Below are 20,545 nucleotides of genomic sequence, written 5' to 3'. Positions count from 1 at the left end.
TACATAAAAGCAATTATTTTATAAGTTGTTATTTAATTTTAAAAGTATAAACAGTTAACTTGATGTTTCAGGGGCTCAAAGCTATGTCTAATGGAATAGGAAAAAAAGTTTTGTAGATAGGTTCCAGTAAGTCATGAAGCATTTTTAAAGCTCCTTTTTATGGATTCCCTGAGGTTTCTTTATCAATTTAGAAAGATTAAAAAAAAACCATTTACTCATTTGCCAATACCTGACTCACCACTGACTCTCCTTATTAATTTTGGTAAATATTCAGCTTTCAGATATAGCTGCAAAGGTAATCTGAAGAGAAAAACTGTTCTCTGATTTACAGTGTAGTTTCTACATAGTAAACATGAAATACATGTGCATCAAGTTGTGAGAAACTTCTATTAAGATTTCAACAGTCACCAAGGCATTTCTCAGAGAAAATGTTAATTCAGGCCTGTCAGATGACTAATTTGAGATTTAAAGCCTGACCTAATTTTAGTAAAGAGAGATCCTATTGCAAATTAAGTGTCTATATAAATTAATTTTAGGGCACAAACAAATCACGTGTAAGCTCTCATCCTCAATCGTGAAAATCACACACTTAAAAATTCAGAAATGAGATGCAGGTTAGGACAGTGTTGGAAACACATGTTGTAAATTTGGGTGGTCTCCCTTTGTCACAGTCTACACAAGACGCCCCCGTCACCTAAGAGTAGTATGAGATTGTGAACAAATCCATGAAACAGAAAACAAAAAGAGACCCTTTACATCAGAATGATCCCTCACGTGGAATTGTTCTTTGCTGTAAGATGAGCCTTGTTACCCTGGAGAAACTTTAATTCATGGTTTAATACATTCAAATACATTAGAGACAGTAATGGAACTTGATACATTTCATGCAAAAAAATTAATAAAATGAGAAATCATAGATTAAAATGAGAACATGATATAAGTTACGACTCTTGCCTCTTTGGTAGAAGATGATGAACTATCTCTCGATTCTGGAAGAAGATTTGAGCTGGGGACCTACAGGAGTCCACCGCGTAGGGAACCATTCTGGAAAAGATGCTCCTTCGGCTGACTTAACTTTCTGAAGAACAATCATTTCACTTAAAATCCATCAGATATGAGGAAACTTAAGAGTTTCTATGGACTGAATAAATCCAGTGCTTCCCTCAGTGCTCGGGTTCTGGGGGTAGAAAGTAATATATACCTGTGGAACAGATGGCATCTTCTTCCTGGTTCTCTTGAAATCTAGAGCCCAATGTCAAGGGTGTTATACGTAGTGACCTCATGAATACTGGGTTTTATCTTTCTGAAAAGCAAACCACCTCTGCCCAGTGCCTGAAAAGTAGTCTTCTGTGACAATCACTGTATTATACCTGGTTTGGGACAAAAACTGACTTCTTGTCCTTTTTCCTTTCAGCACTGTAGATGAATATTCACCACAAAAGAAGGTGAGGCAGACCTTTCTCTATCTGAAATGGGGCCATCAAGCTTGGAGGGAGACCTTGCCTTGCCTCACTTGGCATTTCTTCATAATTAAAACGAATGCTGCCCCTCCAGCAGGGAGGGGGGAAGGGGGGAAGCCTGGGGCTGGAGCCTTCGTGCGCTTTCCCACTTCGCTTCATTTTTCCTGTGCTGGTACAGATCCGATTGTACCCTTAAACCCTCGACTTGTCATTCTGAGTATTTTTGGAGTCTCAGAGTTTCCCCAGTGTTCCCAGAATCATACACATTTGAATTTGAAATGTTGATGGGAAAAAAGAAAAAAATGCAGGCAAGAATCTTGACTGCAGGCAGGAGGAAGTTGAGGAAGCAAAAGGGTTGCACTTTTCGACCCAACAAAAAGAGAAACGGCAGCAGGAAGGAAATGTGTTTCCTATTCACCTTGGAGGAGAAATGCAGAATGAGATGTCAGGCACAGGTTTTGTAGAAGCTGATCTATCAGGTAGAGAATCATAATGCATAACGTACCCATTTCCCTTAAGCAAGTCTATGGGCCACAGCAGAAGTATGCAACTTCATCCACTGCTTTATCCAGAACTCCTTGATCCACAAGCATGGTTGATGTTGGGATGTCTCTCTCTAGAGAAGAATGCGTGGATGTTTGCAGTAGCCAAAGTTTCAAACTCATGCCGCTGCTCTCCAGCATGCTGCTGTAGTAATGACAGGGGTTTTGTGCCTGCTTCCGGCTTGGCCAAGGTCTGTCCTGTTGCAGAATCTCCACCTCCATGTGCATTAATAGAGGCAACTCCCTATTCATTCCTCTAAGATTGGATGGGTGGATTTCATATTTTAAAGAAAGAAAGAAAGATAGAAAGAAAGAAAAATTGGCTAGCTCTTTTGGAACATGCTGTAAGCAGCTGTGGCTTTTCCAAAGGGCAGGAGTGCATTCGTTCATTGTTCTCTTTCTTGCTTCTCACAGAATAAAGCCCTTTTCCACCAATTCAGTCTTAAGGAAAACTGGCTCCAGCACAGAGGAACTGTGACTGAAACAGAGGAAAGTGAGTATGATTTTACGAGGGTTTGGGGTGGGGGGAGCAGCGATCAGTAACCCCCACTCTCCAGCAGTAACACCTCGGCCTGCCCTTAAGCATTTCTGCTGTCACACCCTGTGACAAGCACCTTAGGAGCCCACAGGAATGGTTTTTGTTTTCCTGCTTTGAGTGTTGCCTTTGTCTTGATCATACTGCAAGGGATCAGACAGGGACCAAGGACATTTTCAATTTGAGAAGGAACAGAGCCTGCAAAGAGCTTCCCGACTTTATTAGGGAGAGACACAAAATTGCCTGCAATTTTCCTTTTCCTCTTGGCTGCTTTCTCCCATACTCTGCCAGACCACTGCCTATGATGGACTGGAAAGTTCACTAAAGCCCCCATGCAGGGCTTTGGCCGAGTCATTCCCTGGGATTTAGAGAAGAAACTCTTGGCGAGAATAGTGAAGGGTAGGAAGTGTGCTGAACCCTGGGTGGCCGGGCTTCGCAGGGCAGTGCCATATGCCCCGTGTGCCCTGGGCCTGCGCTGCTCAGTGAGAGGGCCAGTGAGAGGGCCAGTGACCCATGCGGAAGGCGGCTGCTCGCTCATTACCACGGGAGACACCCTTGCAGCCCCTGGAAGGTGCTCACACGCTTTTCTGTGTTACTCTCTCATACAGAACAGGAAATGGTTTCCTCCTATTTGCACAAAGGCTGAGTCAAGTGCAGAGCCTGGGGAAACACAACCAAAGCATTCACTCTCTAGTGGCTGGGAGACCGTTTTAGCCCACTTCTCAGTATGTGCTGCATTTCTGAGTGTGTGCATTTATATCTGCTCAGCTCTCCAGCACTCACACAACAAAATGTCACATGGATGCTGCTTCTGCTACATAGTGTCGCCATCTAATGCTGCTGGTAATGGGCGGAAAAAGTATGGTCTACAACAAGTGGGAGCATGACAAAAATTAGCTTACCTCTTAATTCCTTAGTTGCTGATCCTCCACGTTTATTTGTCTTACAATTGAATCGTATAGTTTCCCAAACTGAGTTTCAAAGAGCGTATTTTGAGACCCCCAGCCTCTTTTTGTTCGTCAGTTTATTAATAAGCAAGCTGTAAACTTTCCTCATATTTAGCGGTTTGTGCAGGATCTTGTCTGGCTCAAAAGTTTTATTTTTCTGTGAAAGCAAGAAAGCTTTTGTGTCTCTCACAAATCTTTACAACATGTAAAACAGCTATTTGTTAGATGCTATTGTTTTAGTGACCTACCCGACTAAACCAAAACCAAAATATCGTCAGTGCCTTCAGGTGGCGTATTTACCTTGAGGTTTGTACACATAAACTCATAGTGTTTTTGGTTGTTTTTTCTTTTTTTTTGCTTCATTTGCATTTCTGTGGAAACAATCTGAGTTTATTTTTGTGAAGACATTTAAATTGCATGTAAGATTTCTCTAGGAACTGCACTCCCTCTTTATTTTTTTACACAAAATGAGAAATAATATGCAGTATGATAGAAATGATTTGCAATATGGTAGAGAAGAATATCTAAGTGTATTATCTTTTCAAAAGAAGCTAGTGGTTTATATTTTCAGAGCTGAGATAAGCAAAGAATGTATCAATTATCTCCACTGTTATTAAGCAGTTTCTGCTATCAAATCGTAAAGAAAATTTTTTCCAGGACCCTGATTCACCTTGATAGTGATGATGCCCAAGGTAATAATTATTTGCACTGCAGACAATAAAAGGAAATTTAAAGGGCTACAAACGGGACTTTTATTTGGAAAGCACACTCACCACCATCTCAGTCAGGGATGTCATGATCAAGAGACCTGAGCACAAAAACCATGGCAAACTGGCAGATTTTTTGAATAAGCTTGTGAGAAGTCTAACAGCAAGATGCAGTGTTCCCGACCGAGCCCCCGTAACTGTCTACAAATGCAGTGTAACATAAAAATGTATTAGATCTCTTAATATATTGCTTTGGGAAACCTCAGTAAAGCTGAAAGAAGGGACTCCAAATTACAGTTCACGTACCACACATCCTCCTGTGCTGTGGTCGGGCCGCGTCCACCATGAGCACACACTTCCGTCACATGCATCTCTCATTACAGTTCGGGAAGCCTGTGTCAGTTTACCATCTCTTTCGGACATCTGTGTCTCATATGTGTGTAAGCACACATTTATATCCGTATGCCCTCAGGCACCCGAGTGCAGACATACATATGTAAATCTAGTTCTGTCTGTTTCCCAGGGTAGCCGCCTTCACTTGAAGTCTGTACCTCATGACTCCAGTTACTCGTTTACTAACACTTCTTCTGTTGTGTGCAGTTCTTTGCCATGTGTATATAACGGAGCACTCCTACGTCAGTGTGAAGGCCAAAGTTTCCAGCACAGCACATGAGATCCTGAGAGTTGTGGCAGAAAAGATCCAGCATGCGGAAGAGGATCTGGCTCTGGTGGCCGTCGCATTCTCCGGGGGTAAACTATTTTATGTCCTGGAATATTAATCTTCCCCTGGATCTCCTCTGAAAGGAGGGTCGACGTTTTTATAGAGTGAATGTGCAGCTTGCCCCTTCTGGGTCCGCAGCTGGATGGCCACGGTAACAATAAGAAGCCGCCTACCAGAGGTGTTTCCATGACAACAGTTGGGTACTGTTGGATACTGAATTTCCTCCCCAAGAACTGAATAAAGAGGCATGCCAGTGTTTTGAAATATAAAGCGTTTCATATTTTATACTGTACATAAGCCTTCTATTTTCATATTGAAATTAACTTGGGAAATTGCTAAAGGATGAAATGACTTTAGGAAGGAAAAAGAAAGACAGCCTAGTCCTATGCTGGCTGACAGTTGAATACTCAGAAAGACTCCCTGTTGAAGGAAATAAAAGCCACAATAAGCTGAACGCTCCCAGGCAGTGTTCCTTCAGGTAGACGTGGTGAGCGAGGTCTGGTTACAGCTTTTCCTTCTGTTGGGCCTTATTTATCCTTAGAGAATGGCTTATTGTCTGTTTTGAATAAGATCACACAGATTACAAGCTCACACTATCGATCTGTGTGACCTGAACAGACCCCTCCATTTTTGCTGGCCCCCTATTTGGCTTACAGTCTTTATTTAATATCTCATTAACCCTGAGAAAAATAAAAAGAAAGTGACTTCGCATCAGTAGTTGAAAAGTGGAAGTATGATGTGAACTAATCAACCCGAGATAGGGCTGGAGGGAGAGGGGAGCAGGTAACTGGCAGTCCTGTTTACCCTTTGTTAGCATCCTAGCGGAAGGAGAAGCGTATCGGAATTCAACCTGGTGTTACAGCGTTTCTGTGACAGAATCTTCTCTCGCTCTGCTACTCAGAAGTAGGTAAAATACGTGAACCATATATCCTTCTGCCTGGGCCTAATGAGGGTTTCTGCTTCCCTCTCAGGGGGCCCTAATTGTGAATCCCATCATCAAAACATTATCTAGAGGAAAAGAGCAAAACTGGGAGACACATCTGGACTACATGAATGTTAATCAGACAGTGGTTGAATTTTTAATAAAATATTTCAGGCATTCCAGATAGATGTGATAAACGTATATTATATTTCCTTTTAAGCGACCAAAAATATAAACTGGTTCCAAACAATAATAAGCTTCTCGCAAGACCGTACCATTACAGAAAGTAGTCACTGGGTCCCCATTCTGCAGGAGGACGGACCCTGAATGAACTTGGTAGCACAGTTGAGACCCATCTCCCTTGGGGGTGACTCAGAGACAGCCCAGGGCCACACGTGATCTGGAAAGTAATGAGTCGCTCTTTTAATACTCAATATCTATTTGATGTCCATGAAATACCATTTTTACACTCTATTAAATTAGATTCATCAGGGAGGCCAATGTCGTTCTAATGTGTATAGACTCATTGCTAGTCTTCCCTAGAAATATCAGCTTATCTCTTGAATTATCCCACAGATGTGGAAATGTGCCATCATTTTCCATCAATTAGTACTTTTGTCTGTTAAGAACCTTTCTGCCTATAGCTTAATATCCTTCAAACAATAATGCTTTATGAAGAAAGAGCAGGGGGAAAAAAAGTTTAATGTATTCCTTGCTCTAGTTCTTTAATTCTCAATAAGCAGTGTTTTAAATATGACTTCAAAATGAAATGACAATGAGATCTACTCTTTTTTTTTTTTTTCCAAAAAAAGTTTTAAAATGTTGCAACGTCGTAGGTTTTGTGGATTTTTCTAAAAGCACTAGTACTATTCTCCTCCTAGCTTTCAGGGCCATTTTGTACCCAGAGTGAGGTATATGTATATAGTAACAGAAACCGGCCTCCCTATTTATTCAAAGCTCAAAATCCTATGACCCTTAATCTTTTATAGTATAGTGACAAACCTGAAAATAAGAAAAAACATATTTCTCAGGAAATGGAAAAGTGACTCTCAGACGGCCATGGCATTTTACTCCGCATCAAGTGCAGAATGACTTTCCTAAATTCAGATTTCAGGTGGATGTAGGAACGCGCAGGGTTGTAAGAAATCGCAGCTAGAGAAAGAGGGAGACGGCCAGCCGAGCGTGACCATTTACCACGCAGGTCAGCAGCCTGACAGGAAAGTGCTATTGATCTTTATAATGCTGGGCCACGAGGAATATATTGGATTATCATTTGTGTACTCTGTATTAAGCAGAAATGTTCAAAACAAAATTTGGCCTTTGAACTGATTAAGTTATGTAGAAAAACGTATGTGGAATATTGCATTCCCCAACCATGCTGGTAACAAAAAGGCTGATTTAGAAGATTAGTTTAGTCAATTCCCATCTGTAATTTGTAGTTAGGAGGAGGACTTTCTTCTATGAAGAAGGCTTTTGTGTTATGAGAGCTCCAGTGATGGTGGAAGCATGGCCGAAGGACAGGAACAATTTATAATAAGGGAAATATGAAAATACTCCACTTTACCAGTAGAGAAGAAATACAAAATAAACTGAGAATCTATTTTTGGTTTTAGCTGAATAGTAACCTTACCACAAGTAATGACCAGTGTTGGTCAGTGTAAGAACTCAAAAGCCATTGGAGAGTTTGTATCACAAACTTTATTTTTTTTTTTAACTTTATTTGTTTTGAGGTGGGGAGGGGCAGAGAGAGAGGGAGACAGAATCCCAAGCAGGCCCTGCACTGTCAGTGCACAGCCCGAAGTGAGGCTCAAACTCAAGAACTGTGAGATGATGATCTGAGCTAAAGTTGGATGCTTAACTGACTGAGCCACTCAGGCGCCCCTGTCTCAACAACTTTAAAAAATATTCATTCTACTGCGATCTAGTAATTCCATTACTGGGAATCTGTCTTTAAAAAATCATCTATAAGCAGCCAAAAATTTATGCATAAGGATGTTGACTTCAGTATATATTATGACTGATATGATTATAGGTCCCATTTTTCAAGCCCCTGTTACATGCCACACCCCATGCTAGTAATTACATCTGTCTTGCCATCTAATTTATATGACAAAAACATTGGAAACTATTAAACTGATCAACAATAGAGGAAAGATGAAATGATGGTATAATGGACTGTTATATACCAATTAAACATGACATACGTAAATAATTTTGACAAGTGGTTATTGTAAGCCCTTATAATAAAATCAGAATATAAAACCAGAATTGGAATAATTGTAATGTAATTACAAATGTATGTATGTATCCATACAAATTTTGAATGCATCTATATATAAATAATTGCAGCTGTATGTATGTGTGGGTATTGGTTATACACATTTACATAAAGATCAGAACAAAAACAGACCCAAATGTCACCAACATGCCTTCGTGTGGTTATCTTAGAGTAATGGGATTATGAGTGAATTTTACTTTCTTCCCTAAACTGGTCTGTGTTCTACAGAATGACTAAGAAATGTAAGAAGGAATCACAAGAGGCCTCCACTTTATGGATAATGAGCAGTGATGTCCATGGTCCTATTGGTGCCATTGCAGAGTATGCGGAACTGAATTAAATCCATATTCTATTTACTTTTTAATGTTTTTCTTTGGCAGTTTTCACTTTTTAGATATACTATGTACGCCTACTGCCGTTCTTGTGTTTCTCATCTCTCTCCCTCTTTTTTTTAATAAAGAAAAGCATGAACTTCAGCCAAATGACTTGGCCATCTCCAAATCCTTTGAAGCATCTGGTCGGATATATGTCTACCGGAAAGACCTGGCTGACACTTTGGTAAGGACTTTGAGCCTTTTACTTGAAACACAAACGGCACACTAAAATTGTATTGTTGGTACGTTTTATAATACATGTTAGAAAAATACACTGAATTACCCCCTCCTCTAGCCAACTATACACTCGTCAAATAACGCTGCTTTTACAAATCAAAGACAAGTTCAACTCGAGGAAACTTAAACCCTTCCAGAGCCAAACTCTGCTTCGCTCTGGGCCTCCAAAACAAGAAGTATGAGAGAAGTGGCCCTCCTCTCCAATGGAAACTTAATCCTATTTCTTCTTTTTTGGTGGATATGTGGAGATTAGGCTGAGAAATGCACCTTGTGCAGATTTAAGGGCAAAAAGACTCTGTTACCCTTGTTTCAGTCCATTTGGTGCACTGTGAGTGCACCATTCCCAGGAAGAAGAGGTAGACTGTCAGCCTTTCCTGTGTAAGGTAGGCTCATAACAGTGGCACATCAGATGTAGATGAGGAATAAGAGTTTGAAGAAATGTAGAACCCACTCTGTAAGTTATTTTCATTTCAGACTTAAGCACATTTATGCCTGAGCAGGTGATTTCATTATTTCCCTAAAAACCTCAGCATTGTCGTTGCTTTCCGCATGGTAGGACCAGGCCTCGGATCCATCGTCTGTACAAGACGGGCTCTGCCACATTGTGATGGTATCATCTAGACTCTCGGTGTCCATCTGTTTCGTGGAGCCATCACTAGGATGGTTCTTTCTAGCCGACTCCTATTGTATGTATAATTGAGGAATGCATATACCATACTGTTTAACCAAAACTGCTTATAATAGAAATATTTTATGTGACATTTCCTACAAGTATCAACCCACTATAATACTAATCATAGTCAGTTTTTACACTTACTACCAGACAGGTGCTGAGTAATTTACATACAGTATCTCATGTAACATTGCCAATAACCCTGTGAAGTTCAGAGAGGTTGAGTAACTTTCTCTCTTCCTACAGCCAAGGAAAGGAAGTGCTAGGACTCCATTTATATTTGGCTCTGAAGGTATTACCCATTCCTTTCCTTTGCATGTGGTGAGGGAGCAAAGGAGAGGACGACTTTTATCTTACTTGGGTCTTTCCACTTCCAAGTGTCCTTCAGCAGGTCACATGTCCTGTGTCCATTCATGATGCAATTCCATCAGTGAACCATAACGAACACGATGGTACGTAGCATCCTTGAGTAAATAATGAGATTGGCTTGACTTTGGTGCTCCCCGTGAAGGAGGAACATCTCCCCTGCAGTGCCATGGAGCTCCTGGTGATGGAGGAGACCCACACTGTCTCCCATGCCCTCGTTCCTCGTGCTCCCCACGGACCTCGCTGAGGTTCCCTGCTCTGCGCACCCAGAGCTCTCTCCGACCACCGACCAGGGCCAGCTTCTGAAGAGTGAAGACAGGCCTGGGAAAGGTCCCAGTGGAATCACTGGGTGCTCTGATGTATGTTCCGAGTTGAGCCAGGTGCCATCTTGCGCCCAAATGTTACCTGCCCCCACCTCTGCACACCACCTAAGGTGTCCCTGTTGGAATCCCAGCTTTCAGCGTGTCATCCGCAAAAGTGTTCAGTTGAAATGGAATATTATAAGGGCAGGATAACACGTGGAACCTCTAGTACCCACTATACTTACATATGGATGAGTTAATCCTCTTGCAGAGCACGAGTTAGAGCCCTGAAAGAATGGGATAGAGAAATAGAAAGTGTTTCTTGGAAAGGGCTGTGGACGGCCTTGGACAGCCAAAGGGTGAGCCGTGCATTTAGCGAGAAAGGAGGAGGAATAAAAAGCCAAATCTCCAAATTAGTAGGCAGAGATTTATGGGGTTTCCCAGCTCTTGGCGCTCCCTCTGAATGCCTGCGGTGTAGCGTGGCATCTGGCTGGTTCCAGACTCCTCAGGTCCTGAGAAATGTGGGCTTTCCCTGTCCCAGCACCTCAGTACTTGCATGCATTCTGTCAGCGCACCCTCACTGAGTGCCACCCTGTGTCCCACCCTGGCGTATGGGGACAATTTGTACCTTGACCAGCTCTGAAGAGAATCACGTCTGTGGAAAAGCTCTCTGAAGGTCTTTGGTCATTTGTTTCTTTCAAATTAAGAAACCTTTTCATAAACATAAACCTTGTAAAATGCAAATAATTTTGCAGTTTTAAAATAGGAATTAATATCTAGAATCTGAACTATCCCCTTCATCCTGTCGGGTCCTTAATTTTTGCAAAGTCCCATTCTTTTGTTTTCCAGGTCATAAACAATGTTAACATCATCTATTCAAATCCAAACCCTCAAACAGGAGACTTTGCTGTTGTTTTTTAAGTAAACTCTAAGCCCAATGAGGGGCTCAAACTTACAACCTTGATGAGATCATACGTTCTACTGACTGAGCCAGCCTAGATGCCCCTGGAGAATCCATATTTTAATTAGAAAATACCAGATATTTTTAAATAAATTTTACGGTGACCAAAGATTTAAAGTTGTGGGAGCATTTGATAATTTCATGCCAGATTTTAAGGAACTAGTATTACCAGACTCATACCTGTTCGTGTAGGGAAAGCAACAGATCCTTAAAATAATCATGTGCCATGGGGTATAAATGAAGTAATTTTTATTTTTTACTTCTTGTTTAAATTTTTACCGCTTTCCACAGGCATTTTAATAAAATTTGTAAATGTGTGTCTGGACGAGGCTTGTTAAACATATTTCCTGTAAAAGCCATGTCTGTCTTTATTGAAGTGCACTGTGACATTTCTTTTGTTTGTTTTTATACTAACCTGCTGGCACATTAATTCTTACCAGAAGCCAAAGTGATTTCAGGGCTTTCGCTTTCATTATGCTGTCTGCTGGGGCGGTGTTTTCTAATCAGATTTGTGGATGCGTGCGTGCGTGCGTGCGTGCGTGTGTGTGTGTGTGTGTGTGTGTTTTAGGGGGGAGGGGCAGGCTAACTCAGTGAAGTATCATTGATCACATTCTACTGTTTCCAAAACTGTTTCCCAATTGGGTTGCATCTCCCCAAAGATGAACAGCCTAGGGAAAATATTGAATGCACTCAGACAAGATAGCTTTCCTAATCAGGGCTTCTAGTGCCTTTCTGTGGTCAGCCAGTTCAGTGCTGAACATTTGGAAATTACTGAGGATCCTTCTGCTTCTGTCTGTTGGTTTAGAACCCGTTTGCAGAAAATGAGGAATCCCAGCAAAGGTCGATGAGGATTTTGGGAATGAACACTTGGGATCTTGCTCTGGAATTAATGAATTTTGATTGGAGTCTCTTCAATTCAATCCACGAGGTGAGTAAGGAGTGAAAAGATAAAATAAATGGCAGTGCCATTTCAACTGTGAATTCTCTTTTGAAGAATATTTGTATGTGACTAGGTTTTAAGAAGATCCATCATCTGGTGATATAGTTATGCTTAGGATACCATAGCCCGAAGGTATTTGGGGACTTAAAATATATTGAAACACTGCCACAAACCTAGGAAACTCAGAATACATACTCATGCTTTATTTGTTGCTTGTATAGCCATATGTGTAGTATAGTATAAATGTGCTATGTTTTTATATGTATGAATATGTATTTGCATATCCGTGAAGCTCTAAGGGGGTTGAAGAGCCATTTTACATTTGATGACTTTGATATTGATCGTTTTATTTTTTCCCGTAAAGTTTACTGTAGTTATAAAAGAATCATATTTATGTACATACCTACATATGCATACAGCCATTCTTCTACTCAAGAACATTCTATAAATTTAGGCTATGCTACAAGACTTAAGGTACTTTCTTGAAATTTTTGAGATATATTTCAAATTTTTATGTTCATTAATGCTCCCTCTAAAGCCAGCTTAAACATTTACAAAATAATAGTGGCAAAATGCTACTGACAGTTAAGGAATAAATGTAGCCAGTGGAAAGGCTCACAGGAATCAGGAGATGAAAAATGAGATAGCCCTCTGCAACCATATGTTGCATTTGCTTTGCCATGTAGTAAAATGTTTCATTACAAAACAGCCTTTCCTTCTGAGAAAACTGATGCACAACTTGGGCACTTGAACTTCACTTTCATTTTGGAATGCCTTAAATGTCTTCATATTTTCTCGTTAAAAATATTCCAACATTATTGTAATCTAAATCTTATTTTGAGAGAGAGGGAGAGAGAGCGTGCACATGTGTATGCACATGAGCAGGGAGGGGCAGAGACAGACAGAGAGTGAGAGAAGCAATCCCAAGCAGGCTCCACACCATCAGCGTAGAGCCTGATGCAGGGCTGGAACCCACAAACTCTGAGACCATGACATGAGCCAAAATCAAGAGTCAGGCAATTAACTGATTGAGCCACCCAAGTACCTCTATAATCTAAATTTTAGCAAGTAGTGAACTCATGCAAACTAAATGATTTGTGCCTTTGGAAATGTTAATAGAATAGGATGTGTTCCTGCTTGTACTGCTTACTCAGTGGGAGAATTGGAGTTACTTCTGCAAAATCCACACACAGTGCAGACGTACCCCTTCATTTAAAAACAAATCTCTATATTGCTCTGCACATGATGGGTCTGTATCCTTACTGGTTGTACTCAAGTTTGTCAATTTTGGACCTTGCCCTAAACTTATCATTCTCTTTCTGTTTATGGTTTTACTGATCTTGTATCTGTGGTTCTCAAAGAGTGGGTCCCCAGATCAACATCATCAGCCCCACCTGGGAACTCGTTGTAGATGCAGGATTTGGGCCCTACCGCAGACATACTGAATCAGAAAATCTAGAGGATGGGGCCCAACGATCTGCTTTAACAGACCTCCAGGTGACTCTAATTCACACTAAAATTTGAGAACGTTTGTCAGAAGAGTCTACCTGTGAGTCTAATATGCATCTTAAATACTAGTGACAATCATTTTCACGTGTTTTTGTCCATATAACAAGTTCAGGAAGTTTGGATTTGATTCAGCCTATGATTTAACCTTTAGAGTTTGTTAGACTTTCACGTAAAAAGGCTCCATCTGCACATTCTAAAAATAACATTTATGCAGGGACTCTAGGTGAACCTTACTTCATAAGGCATCTCTAAAACTACATTGTTTCAAAGTGACTACGTTGTTATTTGTTGAGTTCTCAGAACACATGATGCTCTGGCCACCTGAAGTAGCTCTGAAAAATGAACTAACTTTTGTATCAGCTTGTCTTTGTGCTAAAAATAAATGCCGGTACAATCCATCTTTCAGCAAGAGCTGATCTACTTCACGTTCAGCCGACAAGGAAGCGGGGAGCACACCGTGAACCTCAGCCTTCTGCTGCAGAGATGCAACGAAGTCCAGCTGTGGGTGGCCACGGAGATCCTGCTCTGCAGCCAGCTGGGCAAGCGGGTGCAGCTGGTGAAGAAATTCATCAAAATCGCTGCGCAGTGAGTTCTGGCGCTGAACACCATAATTCCTCCCGTCTCCCTCAGAGAGCACATTTTTTCCCTTGTGATCTTAAGAAGGGTTAGGAGGTAAACATATACTACTGGGTTAAGTGACCAAACAATGGAAAAGGTCTCTTCTTGAAGATTTATGTCTTTGCGTTTGAAGTATTTCTGCTCTACAGTCCATGTCAAAATGTGGGACTAAAGCAGTGTGCCCTGTGCTGCAGGACGATTAAGCAGGCAGCGCCCACATGCTCATTCTGCAGCTACACGACTTTGTCGGGGAGCTAGGGCTGGGCGACCGGGGAAGGTTGTGTGAGCAGGGAGACTCATTGCCGGCAGGTGCATCTGAGGAGTCTCCTCTTGACTGCTTGATGCCCACAGTGTGAGCTCTGCAAACTCCTCAGCAGGCGCTGGACTGACGGGTCCCAGCTGACCGCTGAGCCGCACCCTCTGGGTGCAGCCACTGTGAATGGCTGTCTTTCCCGTACACGGCATCCTCCAGGCCTCGGCATGTGTTGTTGGCTCCGCCAGAGTGACTGCTTCGACCCTGCACATGGCTGCCATTCTTAAGACCTAGGTCAGATGTTGCTTCCTTCGTGGACTCATGCCTGCCTTTCAAAGGCAAGGTCAGCCATTCCCTGTCCCCACCCTCCCCCACACACATGGTTTTCCACTTTTCGCTCCTTTATTATATTTATTAAACTTCTGTGTTTATATAGAATCCCTTCACTTGGCTGGGTTAGCCTCCAGAGGGTAGGGACCATTGCTAATCAAACATTGTACCTGAGAGGTCTGGCGCAGAACTTGGTAAATAGCAGTGACTCAGTAAAGGTTAGCTGAATGACATTTGAGTAACTTGCTGGGAGCATCTCTCCAAATACCAGATTCGTATCCTGAGACTGCTCTTGGGGCAGCTTCCAACAGAAGTAGGCAGCGTGAATCAGAATCTTTCCCAGTTCCTTCAGCTTCCCATTTTATTTCTCCTTTGTCTTCCAAAATAGTCTTTACGTCACACAGGTTAGGAGCATAGTGCGTTCAGGAACTATGTAATGATCACTCATTATGTGTGCAGATGCATGCCAGGCACTTACCCTGCACACAAGCCCTGGCCTTGAGGAGTTTGCAACCTGCTGGAGAGGATGCTTTGATAACTCAAATGGCTAACATGCAGCAGAGAAGGGGGTGCCCTATTCCGAGATCACATTATGTTGGGGGCCTTAGAAGAGGGGGCGCTCTTAGGCCAACAATGTGGGAAAAAAGAATTTGAAAAACATTCGTGAAGGAAGTAGCATTCAAAGCTGTATTTGAAATCTGGGCGAACTGGACAGATAGGATTCCAGCAGCGCACACTCTCCATGGAGAGGAACCTCACAGGAGGAGGGTGAGAGAGGGGCTCACGGGAGGCAGACAGCATCTGGGCAAAGAAAGGAGCCTCATCCACTTTGGCCACAGTAGAGGGGTATTTGTAAGGAAAGTGCGGGAGATTGATCTGCAAAGGAAGATAAAACCAAATTGTGAAGGATGTCGAATTTCAGGTTAAACAGTTCGGACTGAATGGAGAAGACAGGGGTTCATTGCCAAGTGTCTGTGCAGGAGGCCCGCGGGAGCAGAGCTGTCCCCCAGGAGGGTTGATCTGAAAGTAGCACATAGACTGAACTGTAGGCCAAGAGACCCCGCAGCACTCTATTTTGTTGACCTAGCAATCGGTAATAGAAGTACCCAAGCTGGTGTTTGGTGTGACTGGGAATGGAAGAACTAGAGAGAGAACTTGAGAGAGAGAACTAACAGATACGCCTACACCTTGGATGGCGTTTATGGTGAATGTTCCTTTTTTTGATTTGGCCAGTACATTCCAGATGGCCTATGCAATTCATAAAGGTGAGGCTCTTTTGGATCAAAAGCTTTCTTATAAATGCCAGTTACTTGGAGAAGCGGGATGTTAATGTCCCAAGGAGTAAAATGACACCACACAGCTTAGTTCCAGTATAAGATTATATCTATCCTCGGGGAAATGAAATATATTCACATCTTCTCCATATGGCCCCATGCTCTTGAATTATTTACTGTACTGGTCTCTCTGTCCCCAGCCCATGGAATAGAATGCCAACAGAAACATAAAAGTTAAATTCCTCATAATCACACTAGTAGGAATAACCAAGGGAAAACTGTAATTTCCATGATCATGAAGTGTCTTCCCTGCCTAAGGCATCTGTTTGCATATTCATGTTTCCCTTCCTTCCCACCATCCCCTCCCCCACCTCTGTGGATTGAGTGGAGTTTATTTCCTCACACAGACAAAGGAGTGTTTGCTAAACTGGAATGTTTCGGTGTCAGTCTGTTCTTATCGTGGAATGAATGAACCTGGGCGACAAAGGATTCCAGGCTGGATTGGTATCCAATATTCATACTGTATCAATTTGTCTTCCAGAGAAATAATTTTTCTATTCACAGGTTCAGATGTTAGTTATACGTGCTTTTTTTTTTTTTTAATTGTAAGATTGACTTAAAAAGAGCACAATTGTTTATGGGAGTTAAAAGATAAAAAGATGAGAATTCTATCTAAGATTCCAGATAGATAAATAATGTTGAATAAAATGAGGAATTAACAAACCTTTTTATAATGAGTCACGATAAAGCCATTTCCCCAAAAAGTCTTGTTTTCAACTCCAGCCTGTGCTCTGTGAAAGGCTTCCTGTATACAAGGCTTTCGAGTGACAGGCAGAATATAAAAATGAAATACATCCATACTCAAGCCATAAGGAACTCAATGTCTAGTGAGGAATCACAGAACCGTGGGGTCTCCCTCATGTGGGAAGTGAGGGACCTGGGACTAAGAACCTCCAGCTGACATGCTGTGACAGAGGCGCAGACAGTTTTGCTGACCACCGGCGAGTCTCACCTCAGATCATCACTTCAAGAGATGAGCTGATGCAGAAACAAGGGGGCGCGCCTGGCTGACTCTGTCGCTAGAGCGTACTCTTGATCACTTGATCTCAGGGTTGTAAGTTCGAGCCCCACGTTGGCTGTAGAGATTACTTAACTCCTTAAAAAAACAGAGAGAGAGAAAGAGAGAGGGAGAGGGAGAGGGAGGGAGCTGACTCAAGTCTGTCCTGGCTGGTGTGAACTTCCCAGGTGTGTGATGAGAAAGGAAGGGTGACTGAGGGAAGTAAATGACAGAAGGGAAACAGAGTCAAAGTATTGATGTTTTTGGTGACCAATGATTTACAAAAACAGATGGATTTCCAGATCATTGACCAGAAGGCATCTTTTATCTGTCTTATCATGGAATATACCCAATAGCACTCGCCCAGAAGAAAGGTGACAGAAATGGGATGAAGTGACCAATCAGACTGACTCTCGAGTCCTCTTGCCTCCCTTCGAACTGCAGGCAAGGCCAGAAGCCAGGAAAGGAAAACCTTGAGAGGCACAGACCCCGCCCACGGAGGCCCAGCGATGGCGGGCCTGCAGGACTGTGTCCCCGCTGCGTATTCTGGACCCTCGGCGCGGAGGCAGCAGTGCCTTTCCACGTTCCACACTTAATGGATATAGAACTTCCAGATGACCCTCTCTGCCCTGGAGTCCAGGCACAGCTGTCCGTGGGTGGTATCTAGCCCACAGGGCTGGCACCAGGAGCAGGCCACTTAGGACCTGCCAGGGCACAGCCAACTGCGTGTGTTACTCCTGTCACGACCCCAACCATTCTCTGGTTCTAAACTGGATACTTTTATACGCAATCTGTGCCACTGGAAAACACTACAGTTTCTAGGGACAGTTTTAATATGTGTCTGGAAACTTTAAGGTCAAGATAGCTTTAGACCGATCATGTAAAAACTGGAGGTTTAATTTAATTCAAAGAATGATAAATGGGGGCACCTGGGAGACTCGATTGGTTAAGCATCTAACTCTCAATTTCAGTTCAGGTCATGAGATCAAGCCCTGCATCAGGCTCAGTGCAGAGCTTGGAGTCTGCTTGGGATTCTCTCTCCCCTCTCTCTCTCTGCCCTCCCCTGCCTGTGTGTTCGCTTTCTTTCAAAACAAGCAAACAAACAAAAAAACCTGTAAATATGGTTAAAAGGTTTATATACAGAGATACTCATTATAGCATTCAGTATTGAATTAAACTATATTGAATTGAAAATAACTTGAATGTCAACAATAGGGCAATAAGTAAACACATCCTGAAATAGGTTTTTGATGAGGTTATAGAACATTAATGACGATAGTGAAGAATTCATAGTACATACTCTAATGTAGTATAGTTGAAGAAGCAGGATACAGAATTATATATACATTGTTCCCAAGTTCCATCTAAGACATTGGCGAAGATGTGATGGGGGAGAGTATCTGGTACGAGCTAAGTTATTATCTACCAGGTAGTTTTTATGCACTGGCTTACTGTTGAGCATTTACATATTTCTTCGTATCTATAAAATTTGAATGATTTCTTAATTTTAAAAACTCATCTTGGAGAAGTGTTTCTTAATGCACCCCAGAAAAAGGAGTGTCTAGAATCACAGGCTGTTGTGGCTGAACTGGGAGACCCAGCCCCCTCTGGGGGCTTTGAGAGTTAGTGGACTGTTAACCAATCAGGTTGAAGGGCATGACGGACGCGATGCAGAACAGATACGCTTACAGAGTGAATGGAGCTCAGTGTGATTTTATTTTGCATTGTTTCCTCCTTTTTTTCCTCTAAATGAGAAATATGAAACAGTATCTCCCATGATACATGCCATATGATATAGAGATACGTAATACAGGATATGTCATATCCTTGTTGATAGTGAGGAAAATGCATCTGAATGTCATGGAAGGGGAGGTCTGGACCAGGAGGTGGGAGGGTCTTGTACGTCAAAACATAAAGACAGTATCCTGATTAACGAGACTGGTGAGAGAGCTGTTATGAGCGTAGGCTGTATATACAGAAACAGGAATTCAAGAGTTTTCAGTCGAAATTTTATATGCGTCATCCAAAACAGATATTTTAAAAGGAGGAATCTTTTGACGTGTCCAGGGGGTGTCAGGAGCACAGATGTTTTCCTAGAGGGAAGGATGAGCCTAAGTGTTTGGAATCTGTCACCTGTGTTAGGAAGACGGGAGGGGACACCACCCACCACCCATAGGTCCGTGTGTGTTGGCCACGGAGCAGAGTTCATGGCGGCAGGGTGGAAAACACCCCGGACATTGAACTCTGTGGCATAGGAGAGTCTTTGGGGCTTTATCTTTCGCGGTCACCTGGCAAAAGCATGATGCTCCAAGCACCTTGTGCTTTCTTTCATTCCATAGCTGCAAAGCCCAGAGGAACCTGAATTCTTTCTTTGCTATTGTGATGGGTCTCAACACTGCTTCTGTGAGCCGACTGTCGCAGACCTGGGAGGTGAGCCCTGGGGCCCCACATGGAAAGGGGAGGTGTGGTAGAGACAAATAAAACGGAATGGGAACCATGCCGACAAAAGGCCTTTATTTAAAATAAATCGATTTAAATGGTTTAAATGAGGTAAGTACCATTAGAAAAAAAATGTTAAAAATGAGTATGTCAGGTAGGACTGTTTTGATCAAAGGGTCTTCAAAATGGTTCTATTATTTATATAATATAACATAAAATAAACACACATACATGTTTGTTTTCCACCCTGCCGCCATGATAGCGTGGTTACAGTCCCATGCTGGTCCTTTCAAAAGTCATGACCTATGTCCAGAGGAGATTTGTTGAGATGCTAATGAATTTAAGCTTCCGGTCCTCTCTCTTGCAGGGCCCCTGGCATTGTGTTCAGTGGAGGAATATATCTTTGTAAAATTTGCAGACGTAGAGTAATTTTGTGTTCTTTTTTTCAGAGTGGGGCCCACGGAGTGTTAGGTTTCACTGTCCTTGTCCTTGCTGCATGATGTTGGCCCCTCGGGTTCTCAGGGGGAGAGGCTTACTCAAGTTATTCCAAGTTCTGCACCACCGACTATAAAGGGCACACGAGAGAACTGAAACCAGGCGTCCCTAAATGTGTCTAGACCCAGATACAGGGCCCTCAGCCTCTCGCCCGACCCTGTCACCTTCTTTTGGGGCTTTCGTTTCTTTCTCTGTCTCTCTGTTCCCTACTGACTGGCTACTTTACTGCATGTACCTTATCTCTTTCTCGTCCTTTTCTCTTTAACGATCCAGGCTTCTTTCTCCCTTATGGCCTCTGGTCTCAGCTTTTCTCCAGCCCTCTCTGATTCACCTCCTGTCACTAGTCCATTCTCACGGTTCCTGGCTCAAACTCCTGCATCGTAGGCCAACTAGCTTTTTCTTATTAGATCTCAGCTCAGAGCTCCAAAACATGTGGGAATTCACTGTCTTTGCATCAGGGACCGTACTCCATTGGAATACTTGGTGGTGACCTGAGGGTCAGGGTCAGCGCCCCTTAAAAGAGTACAAAAGAAAAGAAACAACAGGCCTGCCTGCCCTGGTTAAGCAAACATGACCAGCACACACACTGTGAGATGAAAGGAGGT

At 42.5% G+C, this 20,545-nt stretch overlaps 1 protein-coding gene across 1 annotated transcript in view; it reads left to right on the top strand.

Moving 5' to 3' along the window:
* The window catches only part of RAPGEF5 (Rap guanine nucleotide exchange factor 5), a 179,383-nt gene that overhangs the window by 138,504 nt on the left and 20,334 nt on the right, over window positions 1-20,545 (top strand). The window contains exons 13-19 of the mRNA XM_029929886.1: window positions 1,415-1,445; window positions 2,417-2,495; window positions 4,792-4,941; window positions 8,573-8,670; window positions 11,831-11,953; window positions 13,881-14,059; window positions 19,346-19,436. Coding sequence (XP_029785746.1) covers window positions 1,415-1,445; window positions 2,417-2,495; window positions 4,792-4,941; window positions 8,573-8,670; window positions 11,831-11,953; window positions 13,881-14,059; window positions 19,346-19,436 — 751 coding nt within the window. The remainder of the gene's footprint in view (window positions 1-1,414; window positions 1,446-2,416; window positions 2,496-4,791; window positions 4,942-8,572; window positions 8,671-11,830; window positions 11,954-13,880; window positions 14,060-19,345; window positions 19,437-20,545) is intronic.

The sequence above is a fragment of the Suricata suricatta genome, chromosome 2 (assembly GCF_006229205.1).
Source record: "Suricata suricatta isolate VVHF042 chromosome 2, meerkat_22Aug2017_6uvM2_HiC, whole genome shotgun sequence".
NCBI classification, from domain to species: Eukaryota; Metazoa; Chordata; class Mammalia; order Carnivora; family Herpestidae; genus Suricata; species Suricata suricatta.
The sequence above is the reverse complement of the archived record's forward strand: the minus strand, read 5'-3'. Positions and strand labels throughout refer to the sequence as shown.